Genomic DNA, 27,854 nt, shown 5'->3' on the forward strand with positions numbered 1-27,854 from the left:
AGGCAGAACAGCAGAAAGAACTGAGGGCTCTCCATCATAGCGGCTTCTACCCTCCGCTGACTTGCGGAACAATGGGACCTACACACCCAACTGCAGATCTAACACAGCTGTGCATTTCATTAGATGAAGAGCACTAGTGACACAAGTAAATAATTAACTTATTCTGGTCCGCTGGCTGTGGTTATGAGACCAGTCATAGCTGACAGATTTTAATACAAGTTAACACAAAGACAGCATAATGAGCTTAGAAGTTAAAAACAAAATATTTAGAATCCAGCAATGGGAAGCTCGCTAGGCCATTTATAAAGTTTCTGTTATAGCCCAGGAAAAAAAAAAAAAAATAAAAAAGAAAGAAAGAAAGAAAGGGAAACCTCAGTCCCGAGAGTTTGTATTTTAAGAAGTTGCTGAGTTTAGGTAGCAGATGTACAGCATGTTCAACTGTATACAGAGAACGGGATGGAGAGCAGCTTCTACCTCTCCATGTTTTACGAAAGTTTATTTTTTTCTCCTAAGGAGAAATTTACAAACCTGAAAGGCACCTTCCTGCATACAACACAACTTCTAAAAGCAAGCAGCTGCAACTCACTCCAAAATGTGAACTTGATTCATTTTGTAGTCCCTCTCTGTCAGAGGCTCTTTCAGAGATCAGCTAATGCCTGCAGGTCTGCTCTGAGAGTTCCTGACTCCGCTTCTCCCTTTCAGCCCCGATTGCTGTATCAGGGTTTGCAGCAGGGCAACAAAATGCTGGTTTTGCACTGCCAGGCAGCTGCAAAAAGGTGACTGAGTGAATTAATCCATTAGAAGTAGAATAATCACTTGAAACTGGCTCATAAAACAGTAAAGGAGAAAAGGCAGAAGCTGGATTTAAGACAGCCTCAAGTTCCGAACACTATCCCGTGCAACACCAACTACATATCACAGCCAAGCTGCCTGGCTGTTCCTTATGCAATATCCATAAACAGGACATGCTCAAACCCGTACTTAACTTACTACAGGTTTTTAGGATTTCCTGACTGTCATTCATTCAGACATCACATGAAAACTGCTCCCCAGCTTTCACACAAACAATTTTGTGGAACACACAAAATTACTTGGTTTCATTCTCCCCCCCTCCCCAGCACGCATTTTCACGTGCATGTGAAATCCAGCAATATGGTTTTAGCCTACATGCTGCATTCTGATGGGCCTGAATCTCTTCTCACCCGTAACACTGTGAAGTTCTTGTCTAGGACCAGAATCAAACTCTAACAACCAGAAAAGGCAGCAATTACTTTTCTAGACAAAACAAACGCCGTGCTGTTGTATGCCAGCCAGTAAATGCCAGCCCTCATCAGTCCCGATGGCCCCATCTTACATACAGCTGTCTGCATCCCAGCACCCTGTGCCTCCACACGGCCCTACAGGACACAGAGCTCTCCCACCTTTTTGCTCCATTCCTCGATGGGAGATATTCCCATTTCCACAACTGGTGTCTGCCCTGCACCCTGCTGACAGCCACGAGGGGCCGGGGGTGCTGGGAGGGGGCAGGGTCCCAATGATGGTATGGGAAAGTTTGTCACCAGCTCTGTCAGGTGCCCTCTATGCACACATGCCAAATGAAAAAAAAAAATAAATAAGTCAAAACAACCTAATATAGAAAACTAATTACTAGCAGCAGGAGGGACATTAGCAAGCAAAGGAGACAAAGTGAATGGAAGCAGCAGTAATACCAGCTCCTATCAGCCAGACAAAAAGAACTGCATTACTGAGTTGTCCCTGTTTGTTTATTCCAATGATAGAACGGCAAAAGAGCTCGAACTAACTGAAAAGTGTCTACTTAGATTTGCCAGGTTTGACAGAGTTTGGAAATACCCCTGAGAAAAAAGACTAGGCCATGTAATGAAGAAGAAGGGTACCTACAACACAGCACTGTATATTTCGGGCAAAGGACCAACTGATGGGCAATTATGAATAAGGTTAAGCAAAAAAGTACATCTGCATCAGAACTCTGACTGCACACTGCCATGGCTAACTAAGCACAAAACAACTCCAGGAGAGAAAAGTGCCACATCACATGAGCTTTGTTCAATATCAAATCATTCGTTGATCTATCGTATTACTTCCTAGATCCCATTTGACATAAGAACAGAATTAAAATTAACAGATAAATAATGCATAAGTAAACTTGATTAGTTTTCTTATTAAAAACATCACTCTAAATGAGAGGAGGTGCTAGAAGACAATACAGTTTGTACACTGCTTTCCCATGAGCTGCTGAATGGTCTGATGTGATAAATTTGCATAGTCTGAAGCACACAAAGAGCTGATTAATTGAAACCCTTACAATGCTTCTGGAAGCAGCTATTGTAAAACAATAACCATAGGAACTTTACAAAATACACATGGCTGAATGAGTCAAGAGCTTAATAAAATGTGTGTTCAGGATACACTATTTGGAAACAGAATTAGAGATTTTTATTCTGTGCCATAAAATGCTAAATCACCCTAATTTCAGAGGTTCAGTTGAGGATTTACTGAAGAGGTCAGAAGGTTACCTGTTTGAGATTAAAAAAATGCCGTGATTTTCTTCTTAAGCAAGCACGCCAAGCAGCGGTATTGTGAAAAATAAACAAACAAAGCCTGCAAGGGAAGTTTTAACAACATTCTGACATATCCTTTTCTCATAACCAACTTCTGAAGATAAAAATAAGGTAAGAAATTCCTGCCTTCCCTGACGTCCAATAAACGCTAATTATCTTGCATTCCTACAGTCAATAACAGCAAATTCTTTTTAATACTACTTCAACCACTTAATTCCTATAAACCCACCTATGTGGGTTAGAGATAATGCACTAAGTCTGATTTATAATGTGGGAAAATGACACCAGTAACGATTTAAAGCTAGCATCTCAGTTTACACACACTGTCTACGTGTAGTGCAAAAGCAGCCACCGAGAGGGCAAAGATAAGTTGTTCTTAGCTATGAACTCAGGCAAGCACGAGGCAGATGCTCAAACTAGTAAAAATTTTAGAAAGTAAGCAAGGTCAGAATTTGGTATATAAATGGCATTGTAATGAAATTTATGTAGTTGACAATGCCGTGGAATGGATTTTGTTTTGACAATAAAGAACACGGTTCATTTAGGAAAACAAAGAGCATCTTTCATGAATTTAAACTCACTTCCTTGTCTTTAGAGTTGTTTAAGTGCAGATACTTCAGAAAGGTTTAATCCTTTATCTTAGATCTTCAGCTATTAAAAAGCTTCTGTTTGCCAGTTCAAACAATCTCTTGCTTAAATACAGTTTTTCCACTCCTCAGGAATACTGTTCAGTATTGCTGCTTAGTTCTGTGATCTACAGGACCTTTGTTGGAGGTGTTAATCCTTTTTCACATGAGAGACTGAGAAATGTTCTTTCAGAGAAGTGATATATTGCTTTTTTTCACATCAAAGGAGCCCAACTTTTTCCTCATTGTGACTTGTAGCAAAGCAAGAGGAAATCTGGAAATATAATAATTTAGTTTGTATGGAACTCAGATGAAGCTTCTTTAGCTTAACAATCCTTTAGCCTTCTGTGCTTTGAAAGTGAATTTACTTGAAGAATGCAAGATTAGAAAACAAAACAATACACCAAAAAAGTTTCTTTATATTTCTGGAAAATGTATGATATGACATAGTTAAAGCAAAGACCTACAGCTTAAGATAAGTCCTCTCCGGTACACATATATTTAGTCCTGAAACATTAGAAGCTTAAGGACTTTACAAACTAAAGGGACAGCCCTATTCCCAAGATCTTATTGTGACATCCTGTTTGAAGATGAACACTGAGATAGCACAAAATACTAACCGGTGGGTTTCAGAACACAACGTGATGGCCTAGCTTTCCTTCTTCTCGTGTACTTTGTTGACAAGTTTCAAAGGGAAGGCGAGGGCTTTCCAGGCAGTTTGGAAGAAGTGCACTTACAGCATGGACTTGCATGAAAAGAGTGGACGGGCCAGGAAGTGGTGACCCTTTGCCCATACAGTGTTGACATGGGAGAGGACACAAAGAAAGTAGCAAATACAGATGCAGTGGCATAGATCTAAATTATTACAGGGGCCTACCAAATCTACATGCGTATTTAATGAAAGGCTCTTCTGTAACAAAAGGCTAAAGCTGGTTTGTGAGATTTAATCTGTTGTATCCCGGACACTTTCCAATTCTGTTACTCTGCCTCCTTCTGCCCCAGTGACAAAGTATACCTTCAGAATACAAATCAATTTGGAATACATGGAAAAAAAACAAACATGAAAAAAGCTTTGTGCAATCTTGTATTTAATACACATTTAATTAGTTTAAAACTGTGACCACAATATCATGAAATCAAATCTCATCTTCATACACTCCCTCCAAAAAATAAAAAATACTGACAATAGAGAAAGGACAGTAATTTGCTTTCTCTCCTTCTTACTAAATTGAGGTACTTGTTTAAATGGCTCTATGATGGGCTTAAAACTAACACTCACAAATTAAACTTGAAGAGGTAATCAGCTGCATTCAGACAAAGAGAGAACAAATTCAAGGCTAATTAAAAATTCTCTCAATAGAAAATGTTAAACCATTGGTACTGTGATTTCTGTTTCACAGTTGCCTATATTCTTCTGCTACAACAGATCCTTCTCTGATTTGACGTCAGAGAAAGATGACATTAGCAATATGTTTAAACAGCTAGCACAGGAGATTTTCCCCTTCCTTTTCAAAGCTTTTGTTTTGCCTGTAATCTAACATTACTGTCAGTATCCAGTTCTTCAGTGTATGCTGAAGTCACAAAACAGTAACCTCCAGTGTTCTTGTCAGTATTTATTTCTACGTATCTGATGTATTTATCTTCTCCCCAAGCACATTTCTCCCTTCCACCACTCCTCCTAACATTTTTTCTTCTGAAGTACTACAAGACAATAAACTGAAAAGCCTGCTACCAGTAAGGGCATAAATCCCAGTAGGATATAATATTTAGAACATGTCAGCTCCCTAGATCACAAGAGATTATTACAGATTGGTGTACTGGACAGCTAACGAGCACATGCCTGCAAAATCTGTAACACAACTGTTGCAATGTTCCCACTCTTATGCCCCTCAGCAAGTGGAAAGGGACATTTGGCATTCTGAATAATTGACGTTGGCTTATCATCATCACAGGTCCAAAGAAGGGATGGAGTGGGCATCAGTCATTCTAACCTGATATGATGTCAGGCATAACTGTGGATGCTCTCAAATCCCCCTACAGCATTTAGGATGTTGTTGCTCACTACAATGGGACTTACACAGGTATTTTACTTTGGGGAAAAAAATATTATTAACACTTTCAGGTTTTCTGGATATTAAAGAAAATACCATGAAACCACTAACAAGATTATTGTGTCTGCATTTGACCACAGATATCAGAGCTTGACAAGGAGCAAGAATATCCAGTGAGATGTCTGTCCTTCAAGACTTCTAAAAAAAGCTCCCTATAATGGGAGATGCCTTATGTACATTTAGTGGTACAGAAGGCCCTCCGCCACCTAAAGCTATATTGCAGTTTGCCCGACACTTCTGCTTCCTCCTGTCATTCTTCCACTTCTCCCTCTTCTCTGAATCTCAATTTGTGGAGAATTTGTCTTGGTTTTTGGAGCAGTATGGGAAACAGTTCCATTTTAATGCTGTCCAGCTATTTCAATTGATGTACATCCATAGCCCAAATCAGAAGACAACCGTACGTGCTTACATTTTTCATGCAAGATAAATATTTGTCATGATTAAGATAATAGCTTCTTAACTATAATGTATACTTTTTTAATTGCAGTAAGAAAAATTGTCACACGCGGCTAAAATGCTGCATTACGCCTGAAAGAAGAACTGATTAGATAAAGTTTAAGAAAGTATGAAGAAATGGGCTTTGCTATAAAAACAGTCTCAAGCTTAACGTACTTCACATCTCCTTTGTGTCTTAGGTTGTAAAATTATTTCAAACAAATTCTACAGGAAATCTTCATGAAAGAGAAAAAAGGAATGGAGCAGCTGAACTATCCCAACTGCTCAAGTCTTTCTATTTCTCTCTTAAGCTAATGATCTTCCTCCTCACTTACAGAAACTATCCTATATGGTTGTTGTGGAAGAACTGGACTGGATTTTAAAGGGAAAGTCAAGAATGCACTCCTTCTTCTTTACTTTTTTGAAGCGTTCCATAGGTATTTTTTCCCAGACACTTGGGGAAACAGTGGGAATCACTTCTGTTTTTAGATTAAAAGCCACCTTGAAAACAGAACTGGGAAAAACATTTCAACGTTCACCAGAGGGGTTCATCTCCATTTCTTAACAGTAGTAGAAAAAGGGCAAAAGATCAGTTTAATTTCAAGATGGCAGCCCATGTTTTAAGCGGAGCTATTACTACAATGTTCATTAACTACAACTAGTTTTAAGTATGTGTGTTTCAAATCTAAAGAGTGTTCTCTACTGTTTACTCAGTTTCCTCTCTCTTCGCTCCACGCAGACCTCACAGATACTTGTGTCATCAGATAGAAGAAGTTGGTGTGCTAACACTGAATGCTGAGGTTCCAGTTCCTCAGAAATCAAACTAGGGAAGTATAGATTTTGTTACTGTTGTTGCTGGTCCAGTAGTTTTTAAGGTGGTATCACATTTGCCCAGTAAAAGAAGTATGTGCTTCTTTCCTTCCCCATTGCTTAGTCTCATGTCAGATGCATTGCCCTCAGTGAGACTAAGCAATGATTTGAAACCAAAGTAGGATCTAAATACACGCTAGGAATACAACATTCAGGTCACAGGTTTAGTACAGCACATATAATGCAGGAAAAGGTCATGCTAGATTTTTAAATTTCTAGATTTTCCTTGTGCAAAGATGAAAAAGTGACTAACAGTCAAATCCAGTTCCATACTGAGACCACAGGGAACAAAGTATGTTTGTAAATCATTTACAGTCAGACTGTTTTCAGTCACTTCTTTCATGACACTCCTCCCATGCACCTCCAACACTTTGAGATTCAGAGAAGAATATTCCATGCCATGTTTTATTGCCATTCATGCCAAAGGGAGTTCATTACTATCTTCAAAAGATAGGGAAACAAGTTTCTAACTTTCATTTTACAATTAATATTTAACACTGGAGATCACCATGCCACTGAGCAGCTTCCTAGTAGGAAGCTATTTTACAGCTCTTGGTTTGAAGATCAAGAGGTGCCCCAGATCACATTCCATCTCTAGTCTTTTCTGTTCATTCAGAACAGGTCCTCTCACTCTTTCCTTCAACACCTTTCTTGATTATTCATTGATAAATCTATCTAAAATCAAATTCACACTTAGAAAAACAAAATCCTGTTCTTATTTTAAAAGGACACCTACCCTACTTTCTAGGTTCATATATCAACAGTTTGGTTTGCTGATTCCTCCTTCACTTTCCAGAAACATAATTGCTACATTAGGCAAACTCAACCAATAAGGAATACTTCTACCACTGCAGTCGTAAAATATCTGAATCATGCATGATGCACATATGTGATGGGAATACTCAACATGTATTTATTTTTATTAAATACATAGCTTACCTTTCTGCCCATGACGACTGCTAAATTTATCTCCAATTTCTGGGCGCCTTGTTTGCCTCAACAACATTTTGATCAAGAAAGCATCCTCTGCATTTGATGAAATCATTACTTTTTCAATATAGGAATCAGTAGCACCTTTATAACTAGCAAAAGAAGACAGAACATGAATTTTACATTTAAAAACAAAAGAAGTTAAAAACAAGTACCTGCTTATTGTTAAGTTTCTGGCTGAAATGCAGCCTTAATGGAGCCAGGATTATAACTGAAGAAAGGAGCTTAAGAAATATTCTAAAATAATTTAAGAACAGAATGAAGGCATAATATCATGTACTGGTATAGAAACAAATGATGGGCAGAACACAGTATGGGATACAGAAAGAGAAGAACTTTGCAGTATCTTGTAGGAATAATCTTCAGCTTCCTATTGGTTCTGAATCACAGAGAAATGCAGCATGGCTATATCTGCTTTTCTGACCTAGACGCCATTTTTTGTCTTGCTCTCCAGTAGTTTATCAACATGCCAAAGCTATTGCCGACTAAATAGTGAAAAACTCTTCATGCTTTCTAATTTATGTATTTTACTTCAAAGTTTTCATCTCAGAATCCTTCTGATCTTTCAGGACGCTAAGGGAAAAAGTCTTTTTAATTGTCTTTTCTTATTCATTTGTTGCTTTGGTAAAGAACATCTGCTTGGAGTGGCCAGAACAAGCTGACCATCAGTCACCATCAGCCTCTAAGATAGGAAGGCCTCCATCTTCTGGACTCCTACCTGGAAAAATGAGGGCTGAGCAGCAGTCAGTGTTTTCTGAGTGTCTGCGTGGAGGAGATGCAGCCCCTCACTGAGCACACATATGTTCTCTGCCCTCCCACTTGTTCTGCTTCTCTCCTTTTTCTCCATTGCTTAAGCTATGTATGACACCACTCCTTGCTCACAGTGTCATCACTTTTTTCTTGGATTCTCCTGGGAAACTCTCTTAATGATTCCTCTCTATACACATATTTTCAGAAGTGTTCCTTGTACAGTGGGACCTTTCCTCTATGCTACCTTCCCCAGGTAGAAAGTCAAGATGCAACATACGTTACTGGCACGTCTTTGTACTGTGGTTGCTGTGGCACACTGCTTCCTTCCAGAGGTGTCTGGGTCACTGTTGGCATTGATTTGTTCACAAGGACTTGTTTATTTTCTACTTTTTCACCTACATCAAACAGAAAATAAAATGCATCTGGCTACCTATATTAGAAATACATTCAAAGCTACAAAATAAGGAGTACTGGAAGACAAACTGTAAGGAACACATCCAGGAAGTAGGTCATGTTATACTATTGAATATCCCATGGTAAGGGAATCATCAAACCAGCTTTTTTGGTAATCAAAACAGAACAGTTGTGTGTTGAGGGCATTCTGAAAAGAGCTGTCGAATATACCCAAGGTCTAAATATAAATATAAATATGAAAAGGCATCTAAGGTCATTTGCCATAAGGAGAAAATTAACAAGCAACACTGTAATTAATTTTAGAATTTCCCCCTAAATGTCTGGACATTACATAACATCCACAATGAGCTGTGCAAGAGCACTCTTAGTCTCTCTTTCCCTGCCCAATCGCATTTCCCATCATATTTGTTTTCCTCTCTCCCTCAAAATTTATTTCTGAAGTGTTAAAATGACGAAGTCTTACTTCCTCAGGCAGTTGCATTAGCTGACAATATGCTAGGAGGTTTTAATAATGAAAAATAATTAAAAATCTCTCCTTAAAAGTCAACGACAAAAAAACACGATAGATGGAACCAGTAAAAAACTGCAATATTAGAAGTCTGCCATTTTGGGGATGTAAGAAGAGTACTACTTCATAACAGTGAATCAGTGAAAAAGTTAGGACTCACAGTATAAATTTTCTACTTAAGCACCTCTCTTTCCCATGCCTACCCATCAAAAAACCAACCAACACACCCACAGTATCAGGTACCATGTTGCTTTCACAAGGCAACATTTAAACATTTTCCACTATAACATTGTCCACAACAAGAAAAAAAATACACTAAGAACAAAACAAAGCGCACAAGAAATTGTAACAGAACATTCATGTCTACTTCAGATTCAGTAGGTGCTATGCCTAAACATGCAGTCTGACATACCAGGAGAGCAGATACCATCAGCATCTAAGATTTCATGGCGCCAGATTGGTTTGCGAGTAGCTGCATCCAACATCGGACCCATCACTTTGTCAAACGTCTGGTTTGTATAACGCTTCAGTGTACATTTGGCATTCTTGTACACGAGACACCTTCCAAAACCTAAAACGTAACACAAACTCTTTTGCACAGGAGTTCAAAAATTCTTTATAACATGTTATCAGAACAAAACAAAAAAGAATGCTGAAACACACACTAAGCTATGAAATATAATGTATTTTTAACAGATTATTCATCATTGTGAATATGCGTACCTGCCACTGCACAAAGGCACCTAGTAGCTCACAATTTAAAATCAGATCATGTATGCTATTACTTTTTAAACACAGGACTGCACACCAATTCTGAAGTTCTGTCAACCCCTCCTATAGTCCTGTACACACATACACCATTTTTCTTATCTTTGGTGGTCCACACACAGACGTACCATAGAGGAGATGTTTAAACAGGATGAGAACAGCCCCTCTTCCTTTTGGTGGTTCTAAAGGACCCAAACTTTTACTCATGCTTGTTGCTGAGAAAGCCTAGCTTACCAGGAAAGCGATTAGTGAGTGTTTCATACTATCAGTCCATTTTCTTCCAGTTCCAAGAAGTATGAATTACATGAGATTTATAGGTACACACACACATACATATACGCGTATATGAATATAATTACATGTAGAGTTAGCTCATCTAGATGAGAGAAGCAGCACCTTTGGATGTTTCTCTCTAGGTGCAGCAACTAGCCATACTACTAAACTTCCATCACACTTAGAGTTATAGACAGCCAGGAGTGGTGCTTTCTAACAATCCTACATCATTTTAGTCCATTTGAAAGATGGCTGTGGCCACATACAGTACATCTATATTGTTAGATTATGTCAAGTAACTCCTGACAGGCACCACAGCTCGCTCTGTAAATGCTACCAGTCTACCAGAAAAGAAAACATTCACTTTTAAATCATGCCTGTTGTTGTTTTAGAAAAGGAGGCATAAATTAAATGCATCAGACATTAATGCCAAAGATACATGTCTAGGAACACTATTATTGCTGCCTAGCAACAGGGAGGAAGGGTGTAAGGGGTTGGAATAAAGTCATGGAAGAAACTGATTTTGGCCACCCAAAAATAAACCGATTTGATCACACTGCATTACGTCTCCTCTTAAGGGAATTTATTGAGGAGAGAGAGAAGAGACACCAAGTTTTCAGGGAACTCTGCCCTATCCCCAGCAGCATTAACATAAAACTCTGAGATCTGTGGAGAGGATGACACAGGCCAGAATAGCACAAATACAGATTTCATTTTGTTAGCTCCTATTTGGTGCTTATGTACATTGAAAGACACATGCAGTGCATTGGTTTTAATTTCGTATTTTTAAAGAAAGAAGAAATTAACTTATCTCAGAATAAATATTATTTTGTTTTAGGCAATACTATTATTTTCCACAGAAAGCAATACTGTTACTGTGCCCTCAGAGCATCAAGGTCACAGTGACACAAAACACCACGCGTTACACACACTTTCTGAATACATTCAAAAATCTATTTTTATATATTGCTTTCATTATTGACAAAAATGAGACCTCTGTTAGCACTGATGAAAGTCTTAGGCAACCATCTAGAAAGCAAGTACCACAGACATTTTATACAATGCTTTTTTTTTTTTTTTGGCTAAGCTAAATATTTCCAAAGAGACCATTTCTCCTTTTTTACTTGAAGTCAAAAGTCAGTCATAGGTTCTTATACACTCAAGAGTTTATTCACACGTTGGCAACTTCACCCAACTATTACAACCATGGAATTACAGTCACTGTATATGCAGAAAACAAAAGCACCCAAAGTGGTTTTGAAGACTGTTTCTAACTGTTTGTAAGAGCAATAAAATGTATTATATGATAACACCATGAGACAACAAGGTTATTAAAATACGTATTGCAGCACACAATGGAGAAGAATTGGTGGTTCTTACCTCTGTCCAAAGAAGCTTTGTTTAGGACAAGAGCATCTTCAATATCGTAACCACTGTAGCTCATGACAGCAACTGTGGCATTCTGTCCAGCAGGCAGTTTCTCAAAATCTATAAGTTCAATTGTTTTTGTTTTTACCATTGGCTTTTGTGGATAGGCAAGAAGATACATAAGAGTATCTATCCTGTTTCTTTGATTGTATCCAATAGTACCTGTATGTAAAAGAAAAACAACAGTCTGAACGTCAGTGGGTTTCCTAGAAAAAAGTGTTTCTTAGCAAAAAATTACCAACATGCATAGAAACGAAACAAACTGACAAACTGAAAAATTTCATATAGTAAGATGAATTCCTCATGAAAAAAAATCATATAAGAGACTGAAGCAAAACAACTTCCCATTATTACACTCAGATAAAGCTCCAAGAGGTTTTGTTATTTTAAACTTACTGAAAGATTATTTTTTTTTGTTGAAAAACCTAAGCATCAAGGCAAAAAGAACAACAAAAGAAATCAAACTATTGTCTTTTGTGACCTAATGCAAGTAAGATTCTTTTAAAACCATGACACTGAATAACAGCACAAGTATTAAGTTTGTTGTTACTGTCGCAATAGCCACAGAATTTTTAAGAGCTGAAGCCGTGATCCAAAAGTCATATCAGAACCAACAGAAAGACTCCCATTGAGTTCAAGGGGAACTCTGGATCGATCTCTGTGTCTTCTACTTTGTATTTTCTTCCTTTTTCTTGGCAATAATTAGTTTAACAGCAGCCTGTGCTACAGTATCACAAAGCACAAACAAAGCATACAGCTAGCAGCAGCCAAGACTGATTTACTTTCTGAAATTAGAGACGCCGTTGCTAGAAAGACTACAGTAGAAGTTCACCCACAATATATTTGTCTTTCTACATGAAATTAATTTTAAATTTACAGTTCAGAATTCAATCCTTTGTATAGACCTCCCAGCTTGAGACTGAAATTTTTGGCCCTGTCCCATCTGACTGCCAGAGTGTCTCCTGAAATCTGAGGAAAAAATAATTAACACCCAGCAGGGAAACATAAACTGTTGTGTAGCAGAACAAAAGTTAAGGCAATCGTATGTTATTAGTTTGCTGTACCAGGACTATGCTATGTCTCTAAGCAATTAAGAAATTATAGCCTGAAAAGCTGAAGTACTAAATATTCTGCAGTACATGTGCTGAAGAACTAAGTCTTTCAGAACCTTTCCAATTTCTCCTGCAATTTCAAAGAGTGGCTTTTTTCAAAGAAAGGTCAAAGCAGCCTGACTATAATGAAGACTTCACATGGCCAGCATATAACATAGCTGAACACAAAGCTGCTCTTAAGGGCTTTATGTTTTATATGCAGATACTTGCAATTTCCAATTGTCTGCATTTAAATAAAACACCTAGAATATCAATTATTTAAATGCAGGCAGCATCACGGGCAGTTCCAAAGACCTACTGGGCTGCTACTGCTAGGCTCACTGTTCTGAACCACCATTCTCAGGGATGAGAACAGGGAGATACCTCAACAAATAATGTCAAAAACAAACATCTTATAAACCATCTTGCAGGCCTAGACTTTTCTTGGATCTAGGAAGTAAACGTGAAGCCACAAGCACAATGCTCTTAAACACCTGGGACAATTTAGAATGCTTGACAGGCTTTATCCATCCCTTGCTTCTGAACAGCTGTTTTCCTGTCTTTTTCTTAGAAGAAGAAATAGCTCATCCCAGAGCAGTATTTTCTGCACGCAGCAAGAAGCAAGCTCACAGGGCCTGGAATTTCCAACATTGAAGACTCTCCCAGTCATCCCCGAATAAGGCTCAACACCTGTTCTCTTACTTCTGATATTACTCTAGCCTAAGAATAAGACAATGTTTTCATTTCTACTGCCAAACAAAATGGAGCTTTAGACCACTCTTTTTCTCTGCACCTAGAATGAATAATCTGTGTGCTTTCAGGATAGGCTATCTGCTGCACATCTCATCTTAAAAGTTTTAGACTGGTACATTTCCCTGTTGTTCAGAGACATATTCTCCTGAGTATGCCACACCAGCTTTCTCAACTTTCTCTTTTGAAATGCTTGCAATTTTTTTCTCCTCTGGGATGCTTATACATGCCACACTACGGTTCACTGGTTAGGGATGCTAAGACAAGATGAAGTCTGGCGTGTCGGATCTTAGCTAAATTTCTTCTTTTATACTCTAGGAACAATCTGAGTAACCCCTTATATCTAAGGGTTTACAGATGACACACTCACATATTTCAGGTAATTCAAATTCAAATTATATCTGTGCCAAAGTAACAATGCTTCATGTGTTTCAAAGGCTCAGCTAACTGTTACTGCTTTCTCAGACCAGAACTGACATTACTGAGATTTTGAGCCTCGGTAATAAAGTATTCAGGTAATTCTCAGAGCTGAATGTTGTAGCATATCAAATGAAAAATGTACATGTAGACCAAGTAGTGGATATCCTAGCAGGAAAGAAACGTTAGTAGAGAATGATTCAAGAACACAAGTAAAATGATCAAACACCTGAGGGATGGGATGCCACTCAGAGGGACCTAGACAGGCTTGAGCAGTGGGCCCAGGTGAATCTCATGAGGTTTAACAAATCCAAATGTAAGGACTTACACCTGGGCCTCAACCCAGGTGCAACCCCCCACTATCCATATAAGGATGGGGGATGAAAGGATTGAGCACAGCCCTCCCAAAAAAGACCTGGGGGTGCTAGTCAATGGCAAGCTGGACAGGAGCCAGCAATGTGTCCTCACAGCTCAGAAAGCCAACTGTATTCGGGGCTACATCAAAAGAAGTGTGGCCAGCAATACAAGGGATGTGATCCTGCCCCTCTGCTCTGCACTGGTGAAGCCTCACTAGGAGCACTGTGTCCGGGTATGGAGTCTTCAGTACAGGAGAGGCATGGACCTGTAGGAGCACATCCAGATGAGGGGCAAGAGAATGATCAGATGGATAGAACATATAGCCAGCTAGAATACACATTTATCCAATCCTCTGGTGTGTTACTTAAAGCAAGATTAAATTTAACAACCAAAATTAACATAGATACATAAATTAATCTACTTGAGATATGAGCACAAAGGGATATATTACTGCACGAGTCCAGACAGGAACTTCCATACTTCTGTACTTCCCTTAGTTTCACCATGGATTTTCTATTACTCTGTCCTTTATATGAGCACAAACCAACAGAGAATAGGTGAATCATTTTAAAGGCTGCAGTGAACCCTGTAGAGAAACTCCACCTCAGCTCACAGATTTTCTTCCACATTACATGTGTTAACTGATCTGAACACTCAGCATCTGAAATATTCTCCTCATGATAGAAAGATTAAAAAATTGGTCCCAAAGATTATGGGGGAAATCTGGCTTGTTACTGCCCCAAGAGGTGCCAGGGAGTGAAGCTCCAGACAGGGGCTGCCTCACAGGGCCCAAGTGCTCCAGAACTGGATCTGTCCACAGAGCAGCAAGCCCAGAAGAACAGCACAAGCTGGTGTTGCTTTGTTGTTGGCTTAGTCCCTGCCAACAGGCTGGCCATACAGAACCTGGGAGCACTTCAGCTCTCAGCCCATCGACAGAAGTTGCATCAGTGTTCTTGCCCATTCCCTGAACTTGCCCTCAAATATTCTCTGTTCTTTCACAGGCTGGAGCTACCATTGACACCCAGAGCCTTCCTTCCTTGCTCAGACTCATGTCAAACATATGGGTTGGAACCACCACACACAACTTTGCAGACTTGCAAAGCCACCCTCACAGATAGGCCTGTGCAATACAGTGGGCTGCTGGCAGGACTATGGGTGTTCTCATTTCTTACATTAGGCTTTTGTGTAACGCTTCTCAGTAACACAGGTACAGCATATAAAACCGACCCATTTCCTGCAAGTTGAAGTAACAGAGAAACCGCATTTAAAATTACACATCTAATCTTTGGCACCTTTGATTATTTTAAACGTTACTGTACTAACACATGGAATTCAAACAGTACAGATTCTTGTATTTTAGTCCTAAATATTCCTCAGATTTTAAGCTTCTACTGTTACTGTTACTTCTGCGCTGAAATGTCAGCCTTCCACTGAGGCCCTCGCAGCTGCTCCTGTATTTGCCAGCACAACTTCCCCTCAGTCTCACAGTACAACTGACAGAGCAGTACAGCACATGGTACATCGTCTATGACAGCGATTTCATTTCAGTATCATCTCACTGAAATCCACTTTGCTCACTACACCGAGTGCAGCCCCAGTCCTCCAACAAAATGACCCACTCAGAAAGAGAGGTATTTTTCAATGTTTTAGACGGTCGTATTTTAACACCTAACACTCACCAAGGATGCTGGATTGCAGACCTCACTGACTCACCTGACGGGCACCCTCCCTTTATCTGTGCTTCCACATCTTTCTCTATGTCTGATATTTCTAAAAAAGGTCAAGGCTGACCAAGCGCACAGGGCCCTCCTTCTGAGCACAGGGCTCCCGTTGTGCCCCCCAATTTCAGACAGACAGGAGTGACACCGTGCACTTGGATGTGAATCTCCACATGGCAACATGGACCTTGGAGCCAGTCTGCAATTGTGAGATGGGGAAAGAAAAAAGGGTGGAGAACTGCAGAGAAGCTTGGGGTTTGTAGTGCAGCATTACATGCCCTCATAAGTAAACTCTGAACTACGTGTAACCTGTTTCAGGATTATCCTTTAGATCTCATTTGAGCTACAGCTGCATAGAAAAATAGTTTCTGCCCCTACATACTACCACTGAGGGTGTATTTTTTAGAAAGCAGTAATTAAAGAAAAGTTCGGGTGCTCGCAGATACTTCAGGCAGAGCAAAACAAAGCTCAGGTCACGTGCCAACATTTAGAATGTACTTTTATCTAGCTTCTTATTCTTAAAGTCAGGTGTTTTGTCATAACAAACTGAAACAAAAGCTTTTTTTATTGCTCAAGATATTCAATGGCTTTTGTGTTCCTAGCGTCAGCAGAAACGTCAGAGGATTGTATCCAAGGAGCTAAATGTGCAAGACCTAGGGTCAAAGCAGCTGAATACACCAACCTCAGAAAACACAGACAATGAATTGCAAATGACACTCAAAACAAAACGGGGAAAAAAACCTTCACACAGAAAACTACAAAAGAACTCCACAGATACTGAATTGGCTTTCTGTACACACTGATCCTGCTTAACTGTGTGTGGTAACTAACCAAACCTTCTGAGACTAATAGTCATAAAATAGAGACTCGGGGGTGGGAGGAAAGATAATGGGATGGGGGAGAACTGTAAGAAAAAAGATTGCATCGCCCCTCTCTCTTTTTTAAATTTTATTTAAAGGGGATAACACACATCTGCATTTTTTTTCTGCTATTTTGGTGGCTGACCACAACAGTTCAGTATCAGGCAGTTAGTATATTATTTCTGCTGGAGAAGCCTCACTAAAGGTGCCGAGGTTCAGATGAGCAGCATTAACAGGAGCGGTGTGCTTTTGTTCTACAGTAACTCAGCTTCCAAGGCACCATCAATACAAGCACATGTACAGCACAAGTCTGAGTGCAGCTGTCTGAGCTGATGCACTGCAGCTCAGATTCTTGTCGGCACTCACTCTGGTTTGATCACAGCCTATATGACTGCAATGCTTTAATGCTAGCTTAGCTATGTAAGAATGGAAGAATGAGAGCTTACCTTGTGTTAATTGCTCACCATGGCATATTTAGAAAATGGTTTGGTTTTTATTTAATGATCAGCTGCCACGTTTGTAAAAAGAATAATTAACAGATCAGAAATTAATTTTGTTCCAATCATTTCCTGGGAAGTCATTATTATATTGCCTTTTTCATTTAAAAAGAAAAAGAGCCCCAAATCTAAACTGCTGCTGTGGGAAGTGGGCAAGTAACTAAGTGTGCTCTTTAGTAATTTGCTCGTTGCATTTCTATAATGTCAGTGTAACTTTTCTTTTGAAAGACAACTGCTCAGCTACTGAGGAAAAGTCTCTTCACCACTTCTCTTTGCACTGTCTCTCTTTGTGAGAATGCTTTTTTTTTTAAAAAAAAAAACTCTTTTTGTCTGGAAACCCATAGCACATTACAGCAGAAAGAGAAAAGAAAACCTGAGTGCCAATCCTCCCGTTATGTTGAAAACTTCAAAGTCATTATGATTTACCCCCCTCCCCCCAAAAAAAGCAATAGTGCACCCATTTTCTCCAAATGTAATTATTAAGACTTGCAGATATGCTCTCCATTCAGCATAACTGTTTTTTTTTCCTTCTATTTTTTCCAACTTTTTAGAAGTAACTTTTCCTTACTTCATCTCAGCAAGGAAGTATTCCCTTCCTAGCGAAACTTTAATGTTGAGAAGGAAAGAATTTCTCTGTTTTGTCACTTTCTCTACACAGCCTCAAAAACTACATAATATTCCAAAGTGGAGTAAAAATCAAATAATCTCACCCATTGCTTGTTTCCCCATGGCACACTGGTAAGTGTTTCGTGGGGACTGGTTGTGGTGAGGATATGGAATGAGACCGGCACAGACACCAAGCAGCGTGAAAGGCTCAATCTCCAAATGTGTTGTATCCCTTTAAAATAAAAAAAAAAAAAAGGGTATCAGTTAGAGAAGGCTTGTGAACAAACATATACATATCAGTTATTTAATTTAGTAGTATCTCATAACTCTTTAATTCAATTTTGCTCAGGAAAATGTAAGCCAGTAAGACTTCAAAATATGGATTCAATGTGGGATATTTTTTTTTAGCTTTTTTTTTTCTTCCTAATTTTAACTGTTTCCACATGAAATGAATTAAAGGAGAATAAAGTTTCATCAAGGAGAGAAAAAGCCTCTAGGTAACAACAACCTGAAGGAGCTCAGCAAGACAATAAAACATCAGCTTATACAGCAAGTCCCAAAATGCCTTAAGGAATGTCATCTCATGTAACAAGAGTCCTCTGCATCAAGTTACCATTCTAGAGATCTAAAAATCTACAGGGGATGTGGAGGAAGGAGACGCAAGACAGATTCAGGTATTGAAGAAAACCCCAAAGCACAGTTTTAGTTTTCCAAGATCAGTTATATAATATCAGTTAGAAAGAAAACATCTGCTTCCAAACCAGATCCAGTACCATGGATGATACGCCATAATAAAACACTATTTGAAAAGCTCTGCAAATATTTTGATATTAATTATGTTGCTATACGGCACGACTGATGAGGAATAAAAAGACAGAGACACGGCGTACAAAGGCTGAGAAAAAAGAAAAAATCCATTCTACCTGGCATGAGCTTAAGAAATTCCACGCTCCATGAAGACAATTAAATTAGCGTATGTGAGGATGCACACAGAGTGACTAATAACTGAGGATGGAGTATACAATAAAGCTTGGGTGAAGCAAGTGTGTTTTTTAAATCAACATAAGCAACTAGGAAACACTTTATTTTAAAATAAAGATAATTATAACTAAACCTGTCCAAGGCACATCTTTCATGATTTCTGGAGATATTAAGCACAGCATATGTATAGGTATATATACATTGCTTGTCTCACACATCTAAATCCACTGCACTCTGCAAATCTCATATTTAATATCTGACTTATCTGGAAAGTCTCTTGGAAATTTTTTTGAATTGAACACATGAATTTGATCACTTAACTTTAAGACCCTGCAAATGAAACAACTGGAAAAATATTTATTATAATGACATTATAAAGAGGTAAAGCACTACAAGCTCAAGAAGGCTGAGGCACAACCTGGTAGTGCATATTTAAGAGAAAGACTAGCAGGAACTTACAGAAACAACACACAAACCACTGGAAAGTTGAATCTGAAAGAATTGGAAACCCTAAGGACCAAGCCAAGTGAAAACACCTGACAGTCCCAGGCACCTGTATAAATCACAAATCTGTTTCAGCAGCCAAAAAAATCACCTGCTGGCCAGAGGGTAGATGCTATTTTTCTCACTTGATAAAACATATAAATGTTTATTGAAGCCTGCCTTAAAAAAACACGAATGGTAGAATGCCAACTGCAGTCAAGGAATTGTAAAGTAGTCTTAAGAGCCAGCAGTTAACTTCAAGCACGGATTGCTCTCCTATTCTGTGCAACTTCACAGAACTACTGGCTTCTCAAACAATAAAACAAGGGGCTTAAGAATGTACTGACGAGGAAGTTACCAAATTTCTTGAGAGGATACTAATGCGCGGATTTACATACAGATTTTCAGATAGGGTAAAGTTCAACACAAATATTTTTCTATGGAGGTCAACCTCATTTCATCCACAGAAGATGCTAGGTCCAAGGATGCATTTCATAACAATTTAAAGTTTAGAAGAGTTCAATTTCTGCAAGTCAAAATGCCTCTGCGAGAAATCGAACCAAGAAAGGAAGGCAAACTTGTCAGCTTGAAAATAAGAGTTACAAATGAGTAAGGAAGAAATTGAACACACTAAATAGAAAAAAACCTTAATTGGATTGGAAAGGCAAAGAGAAGATACCGTAACTAAAAGAAGCCTCCATTACAAAAGCAGGAATGTTAATGGGATACTTCACAATAGTGGATTGTATCCGTTGTATTATCAAAACAAGTTGTACCAACATGGTTGTACCATTTAAAATGCAAGATGATGTTGGGGGCAGGGGGTACTCAAGATGTAGGGAATGTTATTACTAAAACCAAGGAGCAACGTGCCTAAATGGTGCATGCTCAGATACTTATGACCCTATTAATTACAAGGAATTATGCTAAACTCAAAGCAAGTTGATGGACAAGAATCTTCCAAACTTTCGGCAGCTATCTTGGACTCATTTCTTCACACTCTCCATTGGAAGCTCATAGGCTCCTCCTATTTTTGAGTAATCAATAATTTCAGATGATATGTTCCCATTAACCTTCCCAGATGAGTCAGCTGTAGGGTAACTTAAATTTTTCAGCTCTGACACTGTAAGGAGGTTGTTTAATTTTGGCACAGAAGACAGCAGTTGTATGTACTCTTCTTTGCTCATGTATACAGAAGCCAGAAAGAGCATGCAAGAGTAATTTCTTGAAGTGATGAAGTCTTCCAAGGCCTGGGCATGAGCAATGCAACTTAATAAGCAGAGTTAATGCATTTCATCTGGCAAACAGTACAGACAATTGAAGGTCTCATCCAGCTCCACTGAAACCAATGATATATTTCTAGTAGCTTCCATGAGCACTTGACAAGGACAGAACAGTTAGAAAACGCATTTTCTGCATAAACCTACTGATCAAATATTTCATGGAAGTAACCAATATCTTCCTATGTGTAGCCTTACTTGACAGAATGTTGTCAGAGCAACGCTGAAGTAGAAAGATATGAGGACTTAAAAATTTTAAAGAAACGTTCCTTTTATGTGGAGTTTCAAATCACACTCACAAGCTAGAAGGTCCTTTATGTATGCAGAAAACACACACACACACAAAATCATCAATGAATCTTTTTAAACAAAAACTACATGCCAGGAATGGGTTTTAACATATGATAGAGATACTTATAATGATACAGACATTTTCATTGGGGCCTATTGTACATCAAAAAGTCAAATGGAATGTCTCCTCCTGACACTTCAGGCATTTAATGCAACCTGGTTGTCTAGTATCCCCCTATATCAAGACAAATAAACTTTTCCAAAGGACAATCACAAAATCTTAATATCATTGTTCAATGAATGGAACCGTTTCCCTTCTGGCATCCTAATGTATAAAACTACTTATGATGAGCAGCTCAATGATTAAAAAAAATAATCTAAACTACCTCCAGAGAAATGAATTATATACCTTTAAGTATTCCATACTATGGAGAATTAGAAGCTGGGATAGATTTTGCAAAAAAAGACAAAAGGTAAACCAGTTTTTGTAACTATCCCACCCACAGATAATTAAGGATGTCTGGAAACTGATACCTTCTATCTGGAATTGTTTCAATCATTAACAAGGGAGCAGTGTACATGTATAAAAATAATAACATAATTAATATTCTTGCATTTTGGAGAGTCACCCTATGAAATTTTTTTATGCACCAGTGCTTAGTCTGAATGCATACTTACTTATTAATTGTATGTTCATACAGTGCAATGTTGCAGTCATTTTCTTCATTCACATCCAAATATTCAACAAGGCCTTCGTGCAAAAAGTCTTCAAAATTCCTGTAGTTAAATTAAAAAATTACGTTGGAAGTATGGACTTTTCTTATGTTTCCGCAAAAATTGAATTACAAAATGCATATATTGAAAGAATGTAATGTGGGGTTTTTTTGGTGCAAATACAGTGCTCTTAAACATATGAAACTACTTTCAAATTTTAGTTTATAACTAATTCTGAACATGCTTGCTCTAGGGTGATCAGATCAATATTCTTTTGCAGTGCTTCATTTTCAATCAAGAGGAAGATAGAAATCTCCCCGGGACTTCCACTTCTGGGAAAAGGAGGCTCTGAGAGATTTTACTGCCAAATTTCATACCAAGGAAAAAAGAAAAGGAAAAGGAAAAAAGGAAAAAGGAAAAAAAGGAAAAAGGAAAAAAAAAAGAAAAAGACACCCAGACAACTACACTTACTTTGAACAGAAAACCTTCAAAACACTGATTTATACACATAACTTACATATAGAAGAACACTCTCCTCTAAACAGCTAACCAACACCGTGAAATGATGGACTGTCTAAAAAATTTCCACATAGTATTTACAAAAAGATGTGAAGATTATGAAAATAATGTGCTTGAACTGAGTACCTGTAACCCTGAGCCAGTTCTTCCATATGCTTGTTTGTTACTGCAGGTTTTTGCTTCTTTACAATTATATAGGGTCTACAAGTAAAAAGAAAAGAAAGGATTAAAATAGCAAATACTTGGGTAACAGTTTGTACTTTCAGTACACTGAATCACCCATTTTATGAATTGATGCAGCCAAATAAAAACAATCAACAATTATTCAGACCTTGGTTTGAAACACAGGTGTCCTGAACTGGCTGTTTGTCCTTTAAGTAGCAAAAAATTGCACCAAAAAAAAGAATTTTGACAAAGAAGCCATTTTTTTTCTCCTCTAAACCCTTAAACTAACATTTTCTAAGTTCCACCTACGTATTTTGTCGATGGCTTTAAGAGATTTAAACCTTCTTACTCCACAAAGCTAAGAACAGCATTAAGTTCTACGGATATTTCAGGGACTCCATGTAGTTTTTGTTTAAAAAGAGTCATCGGTTTGTGCTTAAATGCCCACATGCAGAATGTATTTTGCTGATACTTACAAAGTGCTGCCCTGTGCTATTGGTTGCATCACATGAATCCATAAATTTCAACCACACATGGGCTTCTGAAGGCTTCCTTACCGCAAGGAAACCCTAGCACAAAGGATGGCATGCAAGAATGAAACATCAAGGGCTGTTGCTATTTGGACAAGTTGCTCTTATAAAGAGCAGCAAATAGCTACAAGATACTTGTGGAGTCCACTCTGAAGTCTAAATAACTGTTTGAAGACTAAGGAGCACTTTTAAATGGTTAATAAGGGGATCTGAACAATTGCAGGGTGGGGAATGTCACAAAGCAATTTGGTTAATTCCTGGAAATATACACAATTTCACTTCTCACTCTTAAAAAAAAAAAAAAAAGGAAATAAAAAACCCCCACATCAAATCAGAACTTTTTCAAGCCTGTATTAGCCTAACTGGTAAGGTGATTTCTGTGCTAATGGAATATATGCCAGTACCACTGCATGTCTTGAGTGGGTGTGATTAGCTGATATTTATGTGTACTACTTCTGGGTCTTTACCATGCCTTACACAGCATTCACTATGCTCTGAATTTCAAGTAACAAATAAGGTGGAATGCCAACTGTAACTAACATACGTATATAGTTCTTATGTCATTCTGCTCCCAATCTCTTTTTTTGTTCTGTAACACTTTGTTCTTTAACCAATCAATTCCTTTTTGCTTGCTTTTGTGATATGACTGTTATCAAGGCACTCTCTGTGCAATAAGGAGTGTAAGCACTCAAGGCAGAGACCTTCCTAACAGATTTAATGAATTCCCTGCCTAGTTAACAGTAAGCAGTGAACTAAACCAAAACTTTGAGACTTTCCTTTTACAACAGCGAACACGTGCATGCCTGAGGAAGCTTTGTACCAGAAGTAAGGGCTCTTGAAGGCAAAGGGTAGCCTCTCATTCTACAAAGTGGTATCATGTCCAAGAGGTGGCTGCTTGTACCTTGTTTAAGTACCCTGATATCTTAACACAAGAAGTAAAGAAACAATCCAAGGATGTGGAATATCATTGCAGTTGCCAACCCAGTTGATTTCTTCTTCCTCCTTTTTTTAAGAAGCTGGAAGCAATATTTTGCTCTAACTTCTTTTTAAAGATAAAACTAATCTATTTGGGCTTTTTTTGGGAAGTCGATTGACTACATAGTGGATTTTGCTTATCTATCTGCTTTGAATGAGGAGAAACGAAATGCTCAAATTCCACTGAATTTGAAAACAGTTTTTATGTTTAAACCTGTACTTCCTTCACCCAGAATACTTACAGTGCAAAGAACAGTGCTTACTAGATAATTCTGATAGGATGCTTACCTGCACAATCTCCCTCCATCAGAGGATATGTAGACACATCTGTCAGAAAGATTTGTAGAGATGGAAACAAATTCATTGATATAACCTGCTCGTCGCATTATCCGAAATGTGTTGACTAGCTTTTGATGATCACGTATAACACCAAGGATGTTACCTATTCAGAAAGGGAACAAGTTAATGGTCCACTCTTTGCACATCCAAAGCTCTACTTATAAATTCTGATCGTGTCTAACATGTACAGAAGTACTCCCCACTTCTTGCAATTTATATACATATTTAAAAATACATATCTAAGTATTCTGATGCATGATGAGCAAAGAAGACTAAAACTCATTTTTAAAGAGTCATCTAGCCAAGTTTATCTTAACTTATAGAACACAACTTAGTACAGTGTCATATTGAACAAAACCCTTTACACAGGGAGACAGCCTGATATAAATGTAGGAATGTGCACTTGAAAGGCTTTCTGTGCTCTTACATCACATATTTAAATTTGAAACAAATCAGACAACCACAAGACAGTATTCTTCTAGAATTAAAATAAGAAACTAATATACTGATCAGTTTTGCTTCTTTTAGTACGAGATCATCTACATTTTGGAACATAAGTGATCTTGCTTGTGATGGAGTCTCTGAAGGAAGAATCCAATCCTTCTGCTCAGCACTCCCCTTTAGACCATAAAGTGAAACAGGAGGAGTGCATGTGGTTTCACTGAACCTTATCTTTAACATATTGCTAAAGAAAAGCAGAGCTAAGGAATGCAGTTTAGTCAAGTGTTTCTTTCATGTAACTGAGAAAAGGCAGGATTGAAGAATAACTGCTGTTTAATTTGAAGGTAAACGGAGAACTTACTCACGATGACAGACCTTAAATACTAGTCCCTGAAGTGGATGCTGCTGACAAAATCATAGTTGTAGTTTTTAAACGTCACTATTTTGAAATCTAGTATTATAGTAACTGCTGATTAGAAATACTGAAAGATCAGTTGCAAAAGGAACTTAAGCGTGCAGAAGCAAAGCACATGTGCCAAATCATTCTTCTAACAAAGGAAAGCAATGCAGCTTGGTTTAAGTCTCATTTTTTATGATCATTCGCAAACCAAGTTGCTGCTTAAAAGGCAGTTTCAAAGAGAACAGCATTGCTAAATATTGCAAACAGTTAATACTGACTTCCTGTTTTTAAACACAGTTGCATGAATAGATACAAAAATATATGAAGAATAAAAAGAAATAAATTCTGTGAATGAAGCTCTGGATTTATAAAATTACAGTTATCATTTTAAGAGCATTATTCTTTTTAAAAAGTACCTTAAGAAGGTCGATTAATTGGTGAATGACTAGAAAACCAACCAAGCAAAAAAAAATCTGTAATGGAGTATACGTATATTTGTATGCATTCATGCAAACCTGTATACAAACAGTACCGAAACTCAAAAGAGCTTCAATATCCCAGCTATATCCATTTGCAGAGTTCTGAGGACAACTTCACACACAACTAAATGCCATCATGTGACCTGTGTACTCTGCTTAACCCTATCAAATATTTGCTGATGAAATTACGGGGGAAATTCATAGGGAATACAACATCTGTGTTTGGCCACGCTCCAAATACTGCAGCGTTTCTGAAGAGTAACTCAAAATTGGCAACAAATCAGAGTCAGACTGCTGAAGAGTTACATACCATTCAGGAAAACAAGGAACACATTAGGATATGAAAGTTCTTCACCACAGAGCAAATTCACATCTTCGACTCCAAGATTACTGGCTAGTTTGATGATTGGGCCATCTTCCATATCCGTAGTAATGTGAGTCATCAGAGCAAGGTTTTTAACCAAACCACAAGCCTAAAGTAAGAAAAAACAATTTAATCTTTTATCCGTTCATGGAATCACAGAATCATTAAGGTTGGAAAAGACCTCTAAGATCATACAGTCCGAACATTCCACCTACCACCAATATTTCCCTATTAACCATGTCCCTTAATACCACATTTAAATGTTTTTTGAACACCGCCAGGGACGGTGACTCCACCACCTCCCTGGGCAGCCTGTGCCACTGCAGCACCGCTCTTTCTAAGAAGAAATTGTTCCTATTATCCAACCTGAACCTTCCGTAATGTAACATTAGGCCATTCCCTTCAGTCTATTGCTAGTTACACAGGAGAAGAGGGAGACCCCACCTCGCAACAGCCTCTTTTCAGGCCATTGCATTGAGCTACAGAAGAAATTCAAAGCACAAAACAAATTAAGTACATTGAAAATTAGGAAAGAAAAAAGTAAACACCTTCTACATTGCACAGAAAGGTAATGTTTTAGCATTTAAAAATAAAAAGTACAGTTTGTAGATATGAAGTTATCCAAAACATGTATAACTCTATATTTTTCTCTCTTTAAAGCAACATCTTTATTATTTACATAGAAAAATCAAGGAAATAAAATTCATCAGCATGAGAATATTTGGACACTTCATTGTCATAGTACACCATTTTTAAAGATAAAGTACATGAAGAAGTACAAACAACTCAGTTTTAGGTTAATTAAAAAAAAGTTAGGTTAATAAATTCTAAGTTATTAGAATCGATTGTTATAACTCCATACATCATAACTTCTTAATTTTAATGTAATTTTACCACTACATCTTTGTGAAGACTTGAAAATAACAATACAAGATCAATTTGCCAAATAGGTAACAAAAAGCATTTAAGTATCTTAAATAGCATAATTTCACTTCAGCTGCTTAAGACTAGCTCATATTGATTACATATTTACTCCAGAAGTCCAGAGCTCTCACAGGGCTTTCCATTCAGGACATAGAAAATGAAAAGATAGCTGTACAAAGAAGGACTACCAGCATCAATAATTTGGTTGAAATAGCTGCATATTTAAAAGTAAGATAAAGCAGTTTCTGTAAAATTAATACAATTCTAGAAAAATTGTAGGTTGACTGTAATTTCAAAACAGTATACTCATTCTAGAACAAAGGGATAAGAGTTGAGGATTCCTTTCTCTGTCCAGATCAAAAGAGAGCAAAGAGAGCAAAAATAATTCAACCAAATGATTTCTGAACAGAGCTTCTAGCCATTCCCTTCAGAAAGGAGAACAGTATAGTAAAGAGGACCAGGACGTAAACTGATGGGACGTGAGAAGACAAACAAGCAGTGCTACTGGACTAAGGATAATTTCTCTCATCCAGAACCCTCCTCAGCAAAATTCTTCCTCTGTCAGAGGACTGCTTCAAACCAAACAGTGCCACCACTGCTCAGGAGGACAAAAATACTGACAGCAACATACAAGCCCCTTACCTCTCCTTCAGGAGTGTCCGATGGGCAGAGCATCCCCCACTGAGATGGCTGCAATGATCGAGGACCACTCACTTTCCTTGTTTTTTCAAACTGAGAAGAGATTCTAGTCATCATTCCCAGAGCAGATATGTAAGACAAGCGGGACAATACTTGAGTCACACCTTGGCGGTCCATTTTGAATCTCTTCAGAGACCAATTTCCCTGTAGAACACAACGAGCATTTAAAAAACAGTCATCACAGTTTATCTGTCTTTCAATATTATATTCCTTTTTTTGAGA

General features: G+C 38.1%; 1 protein-coding gene across 1 annotated transcript in view; it reads right to left on the reverse strand.

Moving 5' to 3' along the window:
* Window positions 1-27,854, reverse strand: part of POLR3B (RNA polymerase III subunit B) — a 67,054-nt gene that overhangs the window by 14,221 nt on the left and 24,979 nt on the right. Inside the window, 10 exon segments of the mRNA XM_010712465.3 lie at window positions 7,561-7,703; window positions 8,639-8,756; window positions 9,696-9,854; window positions 11,705-11,914; window positions 18,153-18,280; window positions 21,762-21,860; window positions 22,443-22,517; window positions 24,275-24,428; window positions 25,956-26,118; window positions 27,576-27,776. Of these exon segments, the coding sequence (XP_010710767.1) occupies window positions 7,561-7,703; window positions 8,639-8,756; window positions 9,696-9,854; window positions 11,705-11,914; window positions 18,153-18,280; window positions 21,762-21,860; window positions 22,443-22,517; window positions 24,275-24,428; window positions 25,956-26,118; window positions 27,576-27,776 (1,450 nt within the window).

Source organism: Meleagris gallopavo, chromosome 1, assembly GCF_000146605.3.
Source record: "Meleagris gallopavo isolate NT-WF06-2002-E0010 breed Aviagen turkey brand Nicholas breeding stock chromosome 1, Turkey_5.1, whole genome shotgun sequence".
Taxonomy (NCBI): Eukaryota; Metazoa; Chordata; class Aves; order Galliformes; family Phasianidae; genus Meleagris; species Meleagris gallopavo.